Raw genomic sequence first — 19,687 nt, 5'->3', positions numbered from 1 at the left:
TGCTGGAGTTAAATTGGATGGGAAAGTATAAAATTAGAATTTGTTGCGGTGATTCAGAGTTTCTGATGCAGTAGAGACGGGCTAACCTGCAAGGCTAATACTCTGACACTTAAGTGAGTATGAGATTGAAAAGTTGTGTTTGAATGAGAAAAGATTTGAATATCTGTGAAGTGGTGCGCTTTCCTCTTTAAATGAAGAAATGATTGGTAATTGCACGCATGTGAAACATCGTGATATATGCTAGTTAGGGATGATGATGTTTCTCCTTCTTTAAAGTACTTAAGTGTTTCTGAACTCTTTTCGAGAAGATCTCAATCGTTGGTGGTGCAGGGTAGATCGTACGGTCCTCAATGCCTGAATAAATTAAAGGGTTTTTGAAACATCATTTTACCTTTTTTGTTGTTAACTGCATAACCATGTTTTGCGGTTCATTGATCAAGAAAGGTTTATTGAAGATGAACATGCTTTTGATGATGATAACTAGTCCTTGATACCAACCAAAGTAAAGCATAAAACAGTTAAAGATTCAACCAAATCAATAGGGCTTGACAAGTGGAATTCTCTGATGATGGCATCTAAATGGAATATAGCTAAAGTCCCATCTCAAAGTAAATCTCAAGCAAGAGTCTTCAAGATTGAAATTATCTGATAAGCCATGAAGTGTGTGAAAGCTCGTCCAAGTACGCTTGCATGAATAAACACTATAAAAGCATAAGGACTTTGTTGCAAAGTCTATGGCCAACCACACAACATAAAAAGTTTTCAAACTTATTTCTCTTAAGTAATTACTTCCTAAATTGCCTAAAAGTCGTTCCAGCTGAGTTGGGAGTTGTAAGAAAAGCTCTAGGAATTTTTTTTCTTGCTAATCGATTGACACTTCACTTAATTGATTGGGTTAGTACAAAAATACGCCCTAAGCGATTAGGAGGGTATCTTAATGATGGGCAACGACTATATATCCTTTCTCGTCTTTTTAAACTTATTAATGGATTATTTTTATGTCAACCAATCGATTGGTATATGTGTCAATCTATTGGCTCATTAATTCTGACACCAATTTTTTTTTATTTGTGTCAACCTCTAGCCTATAAATAGAGGTCCTTTCTATTAGGTGGGAATATGGAATAAGAAAACAGTCTAGAGGAAGGTTAATAGACTTAAAAAACAAAATTCAACCGATTTTTGTTGCACTTCCCATGTGATCAAAATTCAACCTTACACCATTACACGTTTAAAACATCACACCTGTTTTGTTGCACTTCCCATTTGATCAAAAGAATTAATTTTATATAAAAGAAGTTTCTAACAATTAAGTTTATGCTCGAGGGCGAACAATCTTAAAATATTTTTCATCATAAAAATATCACATAATATTTTGAAAAAATATTTTTATAAAAAAATTATTCAAAATATTTTAACATTTTAACAATTTTTTGAAATTAAATATTGTGAAAAAATTATAGCAAAAAGAATGAAATGTTTTAAAAATCATGACAAATTGTTTAAATTAATTTTTAAGAAGTTTAATTTCAAAAATATTTAGTATTATAAAAATTATTTTTAAAAAGTTTAATAAACATACCAATCAAAAGAGGAGCAATTCTTGCATGGACACAGAATTTTTAAAAAGTTTAATAAGTATTTTCCTCAAAAGAGTCTCTTATTTGGAACACGACAGTTGCATGAAATAAGAGTAACCAGAATCTCAAAACCTTGAGATAAAACCAAAAATAAAAGAGAGAAGAAGAGAGAGATATATTTAGAAGTAGTTATTAAGTAGAAAAAGCATGTTCATTGTTTACATAAAGAACAAAGCATTACTTGGCCATTATAGCATATTCAGTTCTATAACATTTCATTGATCCGTTTACAATAACCATCTATATTGTTGAAAAATAAAACCAAAAAATAAAATAAAATAATACATATTGCAAGAACAAAATGGAGCCACATATGATTCAAAATGTAGAAGCTCAAAATTCAGCTTCTAAAAGGTTAGTAATCTTGTTGATACATAATCAAGTTTAGCGTTATAATTTGCGAATCGCATCACGAGATGCAGCTATTGTATATTGTGGTAGTGTCTGCAACCGCATTAGCCTGCAATTTGATATGATAAGAATTTTCAACTAGAACTATTAGATTTCATGTAATCAATTCAATAATTTTTCTTTCTTTTGATATCTTGTTAAGGCTAGTAGGTAAGGTGGCAGTTATAACAGGTGGTGCCAGAGGAATTGGTGCAGCCACAGCAAAATTATTTGCAGAAAATGGAGCACATGTCATAATTGCTGATGTTCTAGATGAAGAAGGCACCAAAGTTGCTGAATTAATTGATGGACTCTACATACATTGTGATGTGTCCAAAGAATCTGACATTGAATCAGCTACAAATGTCTACTTCACTGGATGTAACTGTGAAAGGGCAGTAAGAAAAGGAATATGCCTTCATGAAAAGGAATAGCACACCCATCGAATCAGTTGCAAGTCCTTTTATTTTCATATAGAGGAAACACCCTCATGTTGAGGGACCCATGCCAATCAAATCTTTGTCAACATCTTTACGAACAAAAGAAAAACAATCCCAGTATGTCGGGATTCACCCAATCGCCTAAAATATCCTTACCAGCCTTCTTGATCGAAGTTAACACTATCACCATGGTTAAAATATGTTGTAAAAGGAATTGATGCAGGTACAACGAACCAAACTAACAAGTTCAGACGATCACTATCTTGAAAGTCCTATAGAAATGGAATGAGAGCGAAAAGAGAACGTAAATTTCAAGACTAAGAGGAATGAACAATCAAACATGCAAAACCAGTGTCAAAGAACAAAATTGTCTAAACTTGATTCAATACTAAGACAAAACACTCTCAAAGAAAAATGATGAAGGAAGTTGAAATGCTCTTTTCGCTGGTTGTTAAGAGCAAAGAAAGGTAAAATAAAGTTTCAAAAACCCTTTATACTCTATTCAGGTATTGCCAACCATATGATCCACCGTGCACTACAACGGTCGAGATCTTCTCTTAAACAGTTCAGAGGCACCTAGGTACTTTGAAGAAGGAGAAACATCATTCCCAACAGTTATTACGTCTTACAAGAATGACATTCAATGAGCCTGTTCCCAAGAATAACAACGTCCCATCTAGGACTTCCACGCCCTGGATTCCATGATCGAGTAAAGACGCCTGTCACAAACTTTCGCACTGCAAAGCAGAAACAAGGGCTTGGGCAACTATTTCGGGCTGCCCGCAAGACCTAGAAGACAAAGATCTAATGAGGGAGCAGCAAGGCATGGCGCGCGGAGCAAGTAGACCCATTCTCTCTATAGAGCAGACAATCCTTCACATGAAAATCATGCTAACCACCCATATCAATCCAATGGCTAGCCGTATCTCATGTCGTTTCACACGCGTGAAGTTACTGACTATTTCTCCTGTTTAAAGAGGAAAGCACATCACTTCCCATGTATTCAAATCTTTTCTCCTTCTAACATGTATTCAAATCTTTTCTCCTTCTAACACCACTTTTCAATGTCATACTCAAGCGTCGCAACAAACTTTGAATTCATACTTTCCGATCAAATCAAATTCTAGCACAAAAGAGACCATCCTCTAAACTAGGCTAAATAAAGAACTTGAATAGGCAGTGGAGCTTAAAAATTAAGCACATGTATAGATCGTACCATTGAAGACCTACTCCATAATATGCAGTTCATTTTCTTGAGCCTTAATATGTACTGGTTTTCTTCCACAAGCCACCTAAACTAAGCACATCAGTTCCATTACTAGCCCTTCCAGTGATAGCAAATTCATGAGTCAAGTATCCAATAGTCCCTGCTAAAGCTGTTGTTTGTGCACCTTTTGCATGATCCACAAACCTTATTAAATCAAAATCTCCCAGTTTTGCATTAAACTCTGAATCCAACATGATGTTGCTTACTTTTATGTCTTCACATACAACACACTGTTCGCATTCTTCATGCAATATAACATATCAGACGATGTCAGCTCAGCTTTTAGAAAAGTGTAACACTGATTGGTTAAGTAGTCATTATTGTCGATTATTCAACATGGTCGTAAAATAAGCCTGTAGTAACAAATCGGGCAGATGTAGTCTGAGATCGACTATAGAATCAAAAGTGGTTATCAAATGGCCATGGTCCATTTTTGAGAACCCTACGAATATCAGATGATCACAGAATTGGAAAGTGAAAATTCTGGTTCTAAGACAGACACATAATGTAAAATAACATCAAATTTCAGGTAAATATAGAACATAGGTTGTCTTAATTACATCTTTTTGTAGAACAAAATACTAAAGACAGCCTAGTTGCTAACTAGTACTTCGTAGGTCCAAAATTATACCTTAGCACAAATATACTGTAACCAAAAGAAACATTGTAGACACTAGACACAATAACATATTATACTATGAGCAAAAGAAGCATTGTAAACCTGAAATACTTGCTTCTGTAACCTAATGATAAAATTCAAGTATAGCAAAAGAGACTCCTTTCTTAAATCCATACAACTTAAACTTAAATTCTTCAATGACCTTAGAATTACTCAGCCATCCATTGACAATGCAGAAACTCATCCTCTCAAGCACTACGCCATTTTCCATAAAATATTTAGCCAAAAATAACTCTGGCTGGGATCCATCGACACTTCCAAATTTCACAAATCGGAGACTTGATGCCAAACACTCGGGCACAGCAGCAGAATTCAGAAGCTCTTGGTCGAATGTTGATATTTCCTAAAGATTAGTAATCCATACAAAAACCAAATAAGAGAAAATTTAAATTACAGGTTTAAGTATAATAAAATGAAAATTACTAACCTTTAAAACAAGAGTATTGAGAATAGGAGACTTTTGAAGTAAGCTCAACAAAACTTCACCAGTAATAACGCCTAGATCCAAATGGCTCAACATTGCAAATCTTGATAGAACAATCATATTTGCTTGTGTAAGAACCTGAATGATAAACATTAAGGAAACTTACTTGTATTGGAAAATCATATCTTTTAAATATACTAATAGGTTCAGATGAACACACCCTAAATTTTTGCCAACACATACAACAATAATAGCTTGATAAATCAATTGAATACTAGTCATTAGTGTGCAACTATTTACTATATATTACTTGTATTGTTTGTGTAGGAAGTAGGAACTATAAACTGATAACGAGTTATCGGTTGATGCCCAATACTCATGATTAACAACATAACATTGATCTTACCTCTGATCCGTGAAATTCGATACGCTTCGCTTGACTAAAACACTTGAGAAGGAGACAAGCACATGATCCAGTTTCTTGAACATAACTCCCACTCCTATCCAACATAATCTTAACAAAAGCGTCACGGGCTGCGGATGGATTTGACAGAACAATGGGCTGTGATATACCACCATATCCTTGATAAGTGAATTCTTTCATACATGAAGCAGAAAATTTGATTGTGCAGCTACGTGGCTCACGAGTTACTGACTCAAGGTCTTGTACTACTAAAACACTTTGAAGTAGAGGCCCATATATAGTTACATCATGAGCACTTAGCCAAGAGCAGTTTTTTGTTTCAAACTTTTCCAATGATCTTAAAAAAATGTGTAAAGGTTTGTCCATGGTAAATATAACTCCACACAACTTGAGTATTTTTAGGCTTACAAAATAAATACAAGTGCAGGGTGGAACTTTGATGCCACATGGACTCATCTCTAACACCAATTCTTCTAAGTAATTGGAGTTATTAAAGGGAACGAGATGTAAGAGGAGAGAAAGCGACTTCAAAATTGGTGCGAATATGAAGTCTTTTTACACCCCGACTCAAGATGCAAGAGATCCATGTATTAACCATAGTTGCATCATACATGTTGTTAATGAGGAAAAGAGAAAAACTTTCCAAATTATAAGCCTTAGCAAAAACAAGTGTTCTGTAGACAAAGTTTATAAAGTTTTGTTTGCCACCTGATTTCTTCCTCTTGCGAGAGTAAAACACATTGTCATTTAAAATCCATCTTGGTGATTGATGTCCAGCTTTCTATCCATGTTTTAGATAACACACTCTTAATCAACCACTATTACAAGTACGAATCTCCATAAAGCACGGCGGAAAACTTAGTCAGTAAATGTTTGGTTAATAGATGATCATAGCAGAGACTAATAAAAGGTTCGCTCCATCGCGAAAGCAAGCATGACTTTGGTTTCATAAGTTCTATTTTTATGCCATATTATTTCAACGTAACCATGAAGACGCATGAATGTTATTCTTTCAATTATATTATTGGGCGTGTCATATATTTTATTATTGAAAAACAAATGTGATTATGCTAATTTCACCGCTGAGCCAAACACATTAAAATAATAGTCGTTGTTCTAGGAAGAGAAATTCTATTTGTTATAAATTCTTATGTTGAAATAGTGATGAGCATAAATAATATGTATAAATAACAAGAATGTCAAAGCGTATTGTATCACATGCTTATGAATTGATGCTCGAAAATAACTAGGCTATCGTGTCAAGAGGTTAAAGGACATCAAGTCGCCTACGAATAGGTGTGACGTACCACATCGCCACACGAGTATTAAAATATGAGCTGACAAAACTAATCTTAACAACATAAACATATCAAGTGAGATCGCCTGTAAAACCAACGCTGTGATGATAGTCATCAATACACGATTTTTACAAGCAAAATTGGATGAAAGCATGGAAATAATGATCAAAATTTAAATCAAAGTGCGAGGAATATAGCAAAAACTACTAAGAGTGAACGAATTGGGACTTAGTGAAAATATTGAAGAGAAAGTAAGAAAAGAACCGATTCAGCCTTTGGATTTCACACAAGCGCGATGCATTTTATTGTGACGCGATGAAAGGTGTTGCACCACAAAATTTGCCCACCCAATTTTTACATCCATCTGGGTTATGTTTCTCATCTCATTTGCATTCTATTAGGTCCTCAACATATCATGCATTCATTTGAGTCATCTTGGGTTCAAGGGATTAGTGTAAAATATTAATTAAAGGTTCCTCATGATCAAAAGGGTTTGCTTTATTCAAGTCAAGTTTCCGCTCATAACTATGAGTTCTCAAAGTACAAGTTTTGTTGACTTAAGGTATTGAATTGCTCAAAGTCCCTGGTGCAAAAGCAAATCAAGCATCAATTCTATATCATTCCATCACCGTTCGCAAGAAAAGAAATTCAAATTTTATTACATTTTTAAGACACATTCATCATTCAAACAACATTTGCTATTCCATATCCAAGTTTCACCATTCAAATATTTCTATTACCATTCAACATACACTATAATTTAAGACTACAGAATCCAAGAGTCATCCACGATCTTCAAGACAAATTCATTTCTAAAAGCCCATTCAACATTTACTTCAGGTTTCTATCTATTACAATATAGATTCAAAAATCCATTACATTATGCTTCAAAGTTTATAAATAATAGCCTATTGTTTCCAATGTCATGCTTCATCCTAAGTGACAAATTGCCGATCTTCAAACTTCCATAGACCGTCTTCCACCCATCCTCAACAATGTATCGGCTGCAAGCTAATTGATGCACGTTTCCAAACCTGTCCGTGCCAACAACATTCAGCCCTGCAGCAAACTGAAAACCATATCATAATAGCTCGAGACGGAATCGGAAAAAGAGAAAACAAAAGAAAACAGAGCTGCTGCCATATACATCATTCAGCATAGTTACAACCAGTTCACAAATAACCATTGAATCATACACAGTTCATAAAACCAACACAAAAACAGCCATGTATTTAACTAATCTCAAAAGAAATTACTAGCATGACAGATCTACTGATAAGCCCTCTAACAGTTTCTAACCTCAACTATCATTTCCTAACAGTTCTGTTATTAACCTATAACTGTTTCTAACCATTCTAACCAACTAACAGAAATATCCTAACTTCTAACAACCTAGTACAACTTTCTAACCAACCTCTTTCACTAATTCAGTTACTACCTAACTAACCTCAACCATCTTATAACTACCCTAACAACCACCAAAAATCAGTTACATTTCCTAACAGAATTTCTAACTTAACCACAACAGAAAAGGATTACTAACCTAACTCCCAACCTTGTTGTTAACAGTCCCTAACACAATAAACCAATTCTTGATAGTTCAATTGACAATTTCTAGCCTTTTACTAAACTATTTTGATTGGCCTAACTAACATTTAACTTCCTCTAACAGTTAATTTAGCACTAACTGTTTTAGCCATAAAAACAGAATTGTAACCATATTTCAAACTATCTCCTAACTGAATTCTAACCTCTCCCTAACTTCTTTATAACTACCAAACAGCTCCTAACCAATTAACAGTTCTCTAACTTAATCCTAACCGATCTCTAACAACCTACAAACAGAATAACAACCTACATCTAACTGATAACTAACCACTAAACAGTTACTAACTAACTTCTAACAAACCTAACAGTCACAAACATAATCCATACACACATAACCAATTCCTAACAGAGTTTCAACCAAATCATAACAGAAAAACAGAATGAACTAACCTCTATATAACCTTCAATTTCCACAATTCTTCATTCTCTTCCATTTTTCATTATTTACCAACTCTTCATACAATCTTCAAGAACCTTCATCCATCTTCATTCCACCTTCATCTTCTTCTATCTGACCTCCATCATTTTCTCTGCTTCAAACCAACTTTCTCCTCCATCACCATTATTCAACCTCCGCTGCAGAGCATTCAACTCACCAGCTTCTTTCAACTAGTTCGGATTCCTCACCCTTCTTCCAACCTTCATCACCAATCCCAATATTCTGAATTCAATCTCTCACTTCAACGTCCCTCATGGTCCTCAATCGATCTCTGCGAATTAATCAACAACCTCATCAGTCATCACCCTCAGAATAATCGTCACACATACAACAACCTTCACAGCACTCAGAGAACGTAAAGAAATAAAGTGGAAGAAGAAGTATCGAACATAGAAATTCAAAGAACAAGGCAAGAATCACCTGAAGAAGCTCCTCATCCATTGCGCTTATTTTCGCGCCTAAGTCTTCAGAACCTCTCTTCTTCGACTACTAGCTCTCGTGCGCTACTCCTGGAAACGAAATTGAATCGGATGGGAGCGTCATAGAGTGACCGGAGTTTGATGATCGGAGTTTGAACGGAAAGACCAAAGGTTCACTTTGAGGGGACGAGCTCGAGAAATCGTCGCCGTCTGTGCGTTTGAAGAAGGGGGAAAACGAGATTGAAAGCTCAAAGGTTACAATATCTAACCCTAATTCCTTTTTTTATTTCAATTATCTTTGTTAATTTAATCTGAATGTTAAATAGCCTAAGGTCCATATTAATTGAATGTTATAAGCTTTAATTAATCATTATTGAAAATGGATAATTAGATTAATCTGATTAATTGAATCATTTTGGCATAATAATCAATAATAATGAGAAATGGATCTGGATCAGCAATAAGCTTGGGCCGAGCGAAATTGCTTCTGTCACACCCCCTTTAGGCCCACGCCGTTTTAGGCAAATCTACAATATACAAACCTTTGGGCCAGATTGCTTACGCATACCCCCCTTTGGCCCATGTTCTCTTAAGTTAGAAGAAGGACAATAACAAAAATGAATTCTGTGTGGGCTTCCCCCAGATGGGCCCTGCGCCCTAATCTCTATGTACACCCTTGTATTCAGTTTGCACCCCCTGTTCATATTTTGTTTAATTAATAAATTTAGGGTTAATTAGTTTTTTTTCCCTTTTCTTTTAGTAAACAAATCACTAATTTTCTACCATCATTTTAGACTTCATTACATAATCTTGACATTAAAAATAACCATAAAAAATATTAGTTTAGGCTTGTACTTTAATTCTTTGGCTTGATTAGAATTCTTGTTCTTTGTCATATAAAAATCAATAAAAATAATAGTCCTTTAATTCACTTTTGGTACTATATTTTGCATCATTTGCTTCCATGTTTTGTACCATATTTCAAGTCATTCTTTTAGTCATTTTTGCACTAATTTTGTATCATTGTTTACTTGTAAATTTTACTTGTAATTTTGATCTTTGCTTGTGCTTGTAATTTCGTTCATTTACTCCTAACTTTAGGTAGAGACCATGACAACATTAGGACTTAGAAGTTCCCTTCATAACCTTAGGCTAGTTATTCATTTTAGGCTAGTTTTCTTCCCCTTTTTTCTTTTCAACTTTAAAACATTTAATAAAGGAAGAGGCGGATCACACTTCACTAAAAGTGGGAGAGAGATGAGTGGGATCCATTCCCTAATCTGTTTCTCAATCACTTAGTGGGAGAGAAATGAGTGGGATTCATTCCCTAATCTGTTTCTCGATCACTATATAGAGAAATGAGTGGGATTCATTCCCTAATCTGTTTCTCGATTGCTATGTAGAGAAATGAGTGGGATTCATTCCCTAATCTGTTTCTCGATCATTATGTAGAGAAATGAGTGGGATTCATTCCCTAATCTGTTTCTCTACCATTATACACTTTTATGTGATTCAACTCGCAGATTAATTCCCCTTAAAAAATACCCAACCAAAAACATCTAAAACACTTAATAAAGGCTCAGACCTAAACAAAGTAAGGAAGTGATGCGAAGCCTTGTATTGGGTTTTGTTCATCATGGAATTACATCTAAAAGACACAAACCAATTTTCTCTCTTCTCTCTCTTGCCTCCGAGGCATTCTTTCTCTTGCCTTCAGGGTATTCTTTCTCCTAATCGGACATGTTATTTCCGCTCCATTCCCAGCTTAAGACTCCAGAGGTCGAGCAGCGGAGTGCGAATGTAACTGTTCAACTAAAAAACACAAAAACAAACAAAAACTAAAGAGCCGAACTACGGCGCTCTGATTCCTGAAAAGGATACGTAGGCATTAGGTCGCGGGGCCTAAGCGAGCACAACTATTTATAAACCTTTTTTTCCCCGTGTTTCTTTTTCTTTCATTTGCATGCATTCCCTTAGTAATTAAGCTATAGATTTACACACCCTTTAGATAGCAACAAACATAGGTGGATACCATCGAGTACGATGGGCGTGAGGGGTGCTAGTACCTTCCCCTTGCGTAACCGACTCCCGTACCCTATCTCTGGTCGAAAGACCTCTTTTCTTCTCCTTTCTTTATTCTAGGTTTTCTGATATTCCTTTCCCTCTTTGGGATAAATATATTGGTGGCGACTCTGTTCATCATTTCGCGAGCGTGCGACAGCTGGCGACTCTGCTGGGGATGTGATAGACCTGTGCTGGTCCATTCTTAGCGAGTCGATCCTAGCTTGTGTTTGTTTTCTTTTCTTTGGGTGTTTATTTATTGCTTTATTGCTTTATTACTTTATTGCTTTATTGCTTTATTTCTTTATGCATCGCATTTTATTTTCATATACTATGATTATTATTCTGCTGTTTGTTGGGATGGGATGTTACTGATTTGAGGTAAAAGGCCCAATACCCAGGCCAGAGTGATACTTAGGCTACCTAGGATAGAGTGGATAGTCATGACGCCAACAGAATGTCAGGTTCTGTTGATTGCGATCATGAGACCCACGACCAGTTGAGGTTCAAATGGGATACCATTGTTGGCATGTATTTGCAACAATGATGGTGTTTCAGGAGAACTGTTAACGCTGGAGACCTTTTGACCTACCTTGTACTAGATCACACCTGTGAGATGGGTTGGGAAACTTTGTTTTGCAGGAAAACATACCTCCATCCCACCCTATGCCCATTCATACTATCTATCATAATCAACGTCGAACCTCTGAATCTGGAAGGTTCGACCTTATTTGACTTATGCAAAGGTTATCTATCCTGAATCAACGTCGAACCTCTGAATCTGGAGGATTCGACCATCTTTGACTTATACAGAAGTTCTACATCAGTTATCTATCAGAATCAATCAACGTCGAACCTCTGAATCTGGAGGGTTCGACCATCTTTGACTTATGCACCGCCTAGTTATCAAGAATGCAACGTCGAACCTCTGAATCTAGAGGATTCGACCATATCTTATTGACCATGAGAAGTTATTATCACAAGAGGCCTTGATCCATGATCCTGATTCCAACTGCATTTGCATCATCATTAACATTTTTGCATTCATGCATATGCATCCATGGTTACCAAGACTCCTACATTCTTCCTCTCCATCAGATCAGACAAGACAATTCCTCCACACCGATATCTGACAAGAGCTCACCGACAAAAAATCATGGGGAATTACAAAAAAATCAAGCTACTATCTAAGGACCCCACGCCTCCTCATGAGGGTACCTTCCACCAAAGGAGCCTAAAGACTTTGTGTTTGTCAGAGAACATTTCATTTGCATCAGAATAAGGCCAAGCTTGCCATTGTATAGATTCTCTAGTATTTTCAATTGTATTACTTTTGTTGTTATCAAGTACTATTCATTGTAAGAAACTCATTCTGTTTGAATAAATAAAAATAATGCAATATACATGTTTTTCTCAAATCATTTCATCTTTGTCGTTATGTTCATTGATATTCAACTCATTTGTCTTAAGCAACTAAAAAAGGAGAATGATGAAAAATCAAAAAACACATGAATCACTAGTTGTAGGCTTTTGGAACAAGATCCTGCTGAGGATGTACAGGCATTGTTTCAATTCCCAAACACCGGAGTTATAAGGGAGTGAAACCTTCGTCAACCCCTTTGAGCCTAAGGAGTAGTAGTTTCTTTTCAAAAAATACAACGAAACCCTCAATCTTAACCAGGGGCAGGGTAGTCTTCAGTTAGTGCGACCAAGCGCTCAACTTTCAGGTAACTCCTCAGAGGATCAATCATATCTCATATCTCACAACAAAGAAGAAGAGCACAATCTACAATGGATGTCTCTCATTCACTAAAAAAGGGCAGTCACAACCTTTTCATCAAGTCAATCGCAAAAGTCATGCAACTTGTTCCCAAACGAGACAAAAAAGAATGAAAAGAAAGTTATGATAAAAAAAAGAGAAAGAAACAATAGCCCGCTAAGTCAAAAAGAAAAGCTTTGAAGCAAATGACTTAGGCAAAAATTAGGGCATATCCCGCTGGACAACGAAAACCAAAATCAAAAGAAACTTTTGTCCAGGCAAAAGTTAGGGAAAGCAAAAGGCAAATGTAAAAGAAAAATCCTCCGAGGGACAAGTTGTTATGACCATCAAAGAAAGCACCAAAGGGTGACTGCCACCTCCATCAAAGCCATAAAGGATCCTCATCCATCACAATCCTTCCTGAAAGGCGAATACTCGTGTCAAACTAGCTGAACGTAGGACTGGAGAACATCACGAAGAAGGGGTGGGTTAATTAGAACTTGAGCCTTTATCCTTTGTTTCTCAAACCGTGAACCCGGCCACGTTACAACCCTCAAAAGTCCTAATTGAAGCAGGGTTTGTTCCGAAAGTATACCAACTGTGAAATCATGTCAAACTGACTCCTAATGTTGCTGTGTCATTTGTGTTAGTATCAGTACAACATTTAGACAAATAAAACTTTTCCTTGAGATTAACATGTGCATTGCATTTCTCATTATCCTTTTCAAAACAGAATTGTCTCTAATCTGAAAGCAAGTACTTGATACCAAGGAAAGTCCAACATTGAAATTCCGTCGAGTAGTCTCACAAAGGCAAAGGTTAGTCATCCGCTGAGCAAATATCCAAAGAATCCATTAAGTGGAAGAGTTCCTTTCAATCTGGGGCATTCAATCATCCCATGATCTACACTGGGGCAGACCATTACAAATCTCCAGGATTCGAGCATTATCAAAGTTCTATCTCAAGAGATCTTACAAGCTGGGGCAAGCTAGTAACAATTCATCTCCTCATCTTCAATCAAGTGTCACATATCAAGACAGGTGTCGAGGAGTCAAACCAAACACCTCACCTTCACAAGTTCTATCCTTTAAGCAACAACCTTTCCGCAAGGGCACACTCCATCCACTCCTTGTATCCTGGAAACGATCATTCCATTCATAATCATACATGCATTATACATATCATTGCATTTTCATTATCATTTCTCCCACATGATCCAATCATCAACAAATCAGGGGCATCCACCCTACCTTGATTCTCAAACAGATTTTCTGAACCCCATCCAATCAATTCCACACAAAGCAGAAACCCCAATCAATCAGTACACTGCATATAGAATTCATTGCATTGCATCTCCAGAAGTGCATAAAACTAATCAAGCATTGCATATGAAGCATAAGCCAAGTTATTCATCAGATGAGGTCCCTACGAGCAATCAATTGATATTCCACTGGATCACTCAGAGTTACTATTGTGGTGTCATCTCCCAGAGTCAATCATGTATCCTTTTTCAACCCAGAGTTTATGTTTAGGTGTTCAACCCAGAGTTGGTTTTCCTTTAATCTTTTAACCCCGAGTTAATTATATCTTCCCACTCAACCCAGAGTTGACGGTTATCTTTTTGTTTTTCTCTCAACCCAGAGTTGACGATTTTCTTTCGTTTTTCCCACTCAACCCAGAGTTGACGGTTCTCTCTTGTCTTTTCCCACTCAACCCAGAGTTGACGATTATCTTTTCTCTCCCCCACTCAACCCAGAGTTGACGGTTATTCCTAATCATTCATCTGTCCTCTTTCAACCCAGAGTTGATTTCCTTGCTTTCTTTCTCAACCCAGAGTTCATACCCATATCTTGTCCCACTAATACTTAGTTCCATTTCCGTTCTCAATCCAGAATTGATGTTTACCGCTTATCCAACCCCGAGTTGACCTCCCTTTATTTTTCGACCCAGAGTCGACCCGTTTTTCCTTTTCAACCCAGAGTTGACTTTCCTTCATTCTTCGACCCAGAGTCGACTCACTTTTCTTCTTCAACCCAGAGTTGAGGTCTATTTCATTTCTAACCCAGAGTTAATTTGTTCAATCCAGAGTTGATACATTTTTCCTCAATGGAGTTGACATCACCTTCACCCCAGTGGATCTCATCTTTCTCATCAGGCAAATTTTCAGGTTCCACTGATATTTAATCTTCTTCCACCTTGAATGATCGAAAGGCTAGCGCCAATCTCACCTTCAGGTTCAAGACGATTAAACAGGGGCAGCTGTTGCACCCCAAAATTTGCCCACCCAATTTTTACATCCATCTGGGTTATGTTTCTCATCTCATTTGCATTCTATTAGGTCCTCAACATATCATGCATTCATTTGAGTCATCTTGGGTTCAAGGGATTAGTGTAAAATATTAATTAAAGGTTCCTCATGATCAAAAGGGTTTGCTTTATTCAAGTCAAGTTTCCGCTCATAACTATGAGTTCTCAAAGTACAAGTTTTGTTGACTTAAGGTATTGAATTGCTCAAAGTCCCTGGTGCAAAAGCAAATCAAGCATCAATTCTATATCATTCCATCACCGTTCGCAAGAAAAGAAATTCAAATTTTATTACATTTTTAAGACACATTCATCATTCAAACAACATTTGCTATTCCATATCCAAGTTTCACAATTCAAATATTTCTATTACCATTCAACATACACTATAATTTAAGACTACAGAATCCAAGAGTCATCCACGATCTTCAAGACAAATTCATTTCTAAAAGCCCATTCAACATTTACTTCAGGTTTCTATCTATTACAATATAGATTCAAAAATCCATTACATTATGCTTCAAAGTTTATAAATAATAGCCTATTGTTTCCAATGTCATGCTTCATCCTAAGTGACAAATTGCCGATCTTCAAACTTCCATAGACCGTCTTCCACCCATCCTCAACAATGTATCGGCTGCAAGCTAATTGATGCACGTTTCCAAACCTGTCCGTGCCAACAACATTCAGCCCTGCAGCAAACTGAAAACCATATCATAATAGCTCGAGACGGAATCGGAAAAAGAGAAAACAAAAGAAAACAGAGCTGCTGCCATATACATCATTCAGCATAATTACAACCAGTTCACAAATAACCATTGAATCATACACAGTTCATAAAACCAACACAAAAACAGCCCTGTATTTAACTAATCTCAAAAGAAATTACTAGCATGACAGATCTACTGATAAGCCCTCTAACAGTTTCTAACCTCAACTATCATTTCCTAACAGTTCTGTTATTAACCTATAACTGTTTCTAACCATTCTAACCAACTAACAGAAATATCCTAACTTCTAACAACCTAGTACAACTTTCTAACCAACCTCTTTCACTAATTCAGTTACTACCTAACTAACCTCAACCATCTTATAACTACCCTAACAACCACCAAAAATCAGTTACATTTCCTAACAGAATTTCTAACTTAACCACAACAGAAAAGGATTACTAACCTAACTCCCAACCTTGTTGTTAACAGTCCCTAACACAATAAACCAATTCTTGATAGTTCAATTGACAATTTCTAGCCTTTTACTAAACTATTTTGATTGGCCTAACTAACATTTAACTTCCTCTAACAGTTAATTTAGCACTAACTGTTTTAGCCATAAAAACAGAATTGTAACCATATTTCAAACTATCTCCTAACTGAATTCTAACCTCTCCCTAACTTCTTTATAACTACCAAACAGCTCCTAACCAATTAACAGTTCTCTAACTTAATCCTAACCGATCTCTAACAACCTACAAACAGAATAACAACCTACATCTAACTGATAACTAACCACTAAACAGTTACTAACTAACTTCTAACAAACCTAACAGTCACAAACATAATCCATACACACATAACCAATTCCTAACAGAGTTTCAACCAAATCATAACAGAAAAACAGAATGAACTAACCTCTATATAACCTTCAATTTCCACAATTCTTCATTCTCTTCCATTTTTCATTATTTACCAACTCTTCATACAATCTTCAAGAACCTTCATCCATCTTCATTCCACCTTCATCTTCTTCTATCTGACCTCCATCATTTTCTCTGCTTCAAACCAACTTTCTCCTCCATCACCATTATTCAACCTCCGCTGCAGAGCATTCAACTCACCAGCTTCTTTCAACTAGTTCGGATTCCTCACCCTTCTTCCAACCTTCATCACCAATCCCAATATTCTGAATTCAATCTCTCACTTCAACGTCCCTCATGGTCCTCAATCGATCTCTGCGAATTAATCAACAACCTCATCAGTCATCACCCTCAGAATAATCGTCACACATACAACAACCTTCACAGCACTCAGAGAACGTAAAGAAATAAAGTGGAAGAAGAAGTATCGAACATAGAAATTCAAAGAACAAGGCAAGAATCACCTGAAGAAGCTCCTCATCCATTGCGCTTATTTTCGCGCCTAAGTCTTCAGAACCTCTCTTCTTCGACTACTAGCTCTCGTGCGCTACTCCTGGAAACGAAATTGAATCGGATGGGAGCGTCATAGAGTGACCGGAGTTTGATGATCGGAGTTTGAACGGAAAGACCAAAGGTTCACTTTGAGGGGACGAGCTCGAGAAATCGTCGCCGTCTGTGCGTTTGAAGAAGGGGGAAAACGAGATTGAAAGCTCAAAGGTTACAATATCTAACCCTAATTCCTTTTTTTATTTCAATTATCTTTGTTAATTTAATCTGAATGTTAAATAGCCTAAGGTCCATATTAATTGAATGTTATAAGCTTTAATTAATCATTATTGAAAATGGATAATTAGATTAATCTGATTAATTGAATCATTTTGGCATAATAATCAATAATAATGAGAAATGGATCTGGATCAGCAATAAGCTTGGGCCGAGCGAAATTGCTTCTGTCACACCCCCTTTAGGCCCACGCCGTTTTAGGCAAATCTACAATATACAAACCTTTGGGCCAGATTGCTTACGCATACCCCCCTTTGGCCCATGTTCTCTTAAGTTAGAAGAAGGACAATAACAAAAATGAATTCTGTGTGGGCTTCCCCCAGATGGGCCCTGCGCCCTAATCTCTATGTACACCCTTGTATTCAGTTTGCACCCCCTGTTCATATTTTGTTTAATTAATAAATTTAGGGTTAATTAGTTTTTTTTCCCTTTTCTTTTAGTAAACAAATCACTAATTTTCTACCATCATTTTAGACTTCATTACATAATCTTGACATTAAAAATAACCATAAAAAATATTAGTTTAGGCTTGTACTTTAATTCTTTGGCTTGATTAGAATTCTTGTTCTTTGTCATATAAAAATCAATAAAAATAATAGTCCTTTAATTCACTTTTGGTACTATATTTTGCATCATTTGCTTCCATGTTTTGTACCATATTTCAAGTCATTCTTTTAGTCATTTTTGCACTAATTTTGTATCATTGTTTACTTGTAAATTTTACTTGTAATTTTGATCTTTGCTTGTGCTTGTAATTTCGTTCATTTACTCCTAACTTTAGGTAGAGACCATGACAACATTAGGACTTAGAAGTTCCCTTCATAACCTTAGGCTAGTTATTCATTTTAGGCTAGTTTTCTTCTCCTTTTTTCTTTTCAACTTTAAAACATTTAATAAAGGAAGAGGCGGATCACACTTCACTAAAAGTGGGAGAGAGATGAGTGGGATCCATTCCCTAATCTGTTTCTCAATCACTTAGTGGGAGAGAAATGAGTGGGATTCATTCCCTAATCTGTTTCTCGATCACTATATAGAGAAATGAGTGGGATTCATTCCCTAATCTGTTTCTCGATTGCTATGTAGAGAAATGAGTGGGATTCATTCCCTAATCTGTTTCTCGATCATTATGTAGAGAAATGAGTGGGATTCATTCCCTAATCTGTTTCTCTACCATTATACACTTTTATGTGATTCAACTCGCAGATTAATTCCCCTTAAAAAATACCCAACCAAAAACATCTAAAACACTTAATAAAGGCTCAGACCTAAACAAAGTAAGGAAGTGATGCGAAGCCTTGTATTGGGTTTTGTTCATCATGGAATTACATCTAAAAGACACAAACCAATTTTCTCTCTTCTCTCTCTTGCCTCCGAGGCATTCTTTCTCTTGCCTTCAGGGTATTCTTTCTCCTAATCGGACATGTTATTTCCGCTCCATTCCCAGCTTAAGACTCCAGAGGTCGAGCAGCGGAGTGCAAATGTAACTGTTCAACTAAAAAACACAAAAACAAACAAAAACTAAAGAGCCGAACTACGGCGCTCTGATTCCTGAAAAGGATACGTAGGCATTAGGTCGCGGGGCCTAAGCGAGCACAACTATTTATAAACCTTTTTTTCCCCGTGTTTCTTTTTCTTTCATTTGCATGCATTCCCTTAGTAATTAAGCTATAGATTTACACACCCTTTAGATAGCAACAAACATAGGTGGATACCATCGAGTACGATGGGCGTGAGGGGTGCTAGTACCTTCCCCTTGCGTAACCGACTCCCGTACCCTATCTCTGGTCGAAAGACCTCTTTTCTTCTCCTTTCTTTATTCTAGGTTTTCTGATATTCCTTTCCCTCTTTGGGATAAATATATTGGTGGCGACTCTGTTCATCATTTCGCGAGCGTGCGACAGCTGGCGACTCTGCTGGGGATGTGATAGACCTGTGCTGGTCCATTCTTAGCGAGTCGATCCTAGCTTGTGTTTGTTTTCTTTTCTTTGGGTGTTTATTTATTGCTTTATTGCTTTATTACTTTATTGCTTTATTGCTTTATTTCTTTATGCATCGCATTTTATTTTCATATACTATGATTATTATTCTGCTGTTTGTTGGGATGGGATGTTACTGA

The 19,687-nt window shown here is 36.4% G+C and overlaps 2 protein-coding genes across 2 annotated transcripts; one reads left to right on the top strand and one right to left on the bottom strand.

Annotated features, from left to right (window-relative positions):
• The first annotated feature begins 1,941 nt into the window (after window positions 1-1,941).
• Window positions 1,942-2,464, top strand: LOC131613287 (short-chain dehydrogenase reductase ATA1-like). Its single transcript, XM_058884970.1, has 2 exons — window positions 1,942-1,994; window positions 2,194-2,464. The coding sequence occupies exons 1-2, from the start codon at window positions 1,942-1,944 to the stop codon at window positions 2,462-2,464; spliced, it is 324 nt and encodes a 107-aa protein (XP_058740953.1).
• Window positions 2,465-3,730: 1,266 nt separating this feature from the next.
• On the bottom strand, window positions 3,731-5,630 carry LOC131613286 (uncharacterized). Its single transcript, XM_058884969.1, has 5 exons — window positions 5,247-5,630; window positions 4,844-4,978; window positions 4,559-4,759; window positions 4,369-4,383; window positions 3,731-3,967 (listed from the first exon to the last, which is right to left on the bottom strand). Exons 1-5 carry the CDS (start codon window positions 5,628-5,630, stop codon window positions 3,731-3,733), a joined length of 972 nt encoding a protein of 323 aa, XP_058740952.1.
• Between the last annotated feature and the right edge of the window lie 14,057 nt (window positions 5,631-19,687).

The sequence above is a fragment of the Vicia villosa genome, linkage group LG6 (genome assembly GCF_029867415.1).
Source record: "Vicia villosa cultivar HV-30 ecotype Madison, WI linkage group LG6, Vvil1.0, whole genome shotgun sequence".
NCBI lineage: Eukaryota > Viridiplantae > Streptophyta > Magnoliopsida > Fabales > Fabaceae > Vicia > Vicia villosa.
Note: the sequence above shows the minus strand (reverse complement) of the source record. Positions and strands in the feature narration are given on the sequence as shown.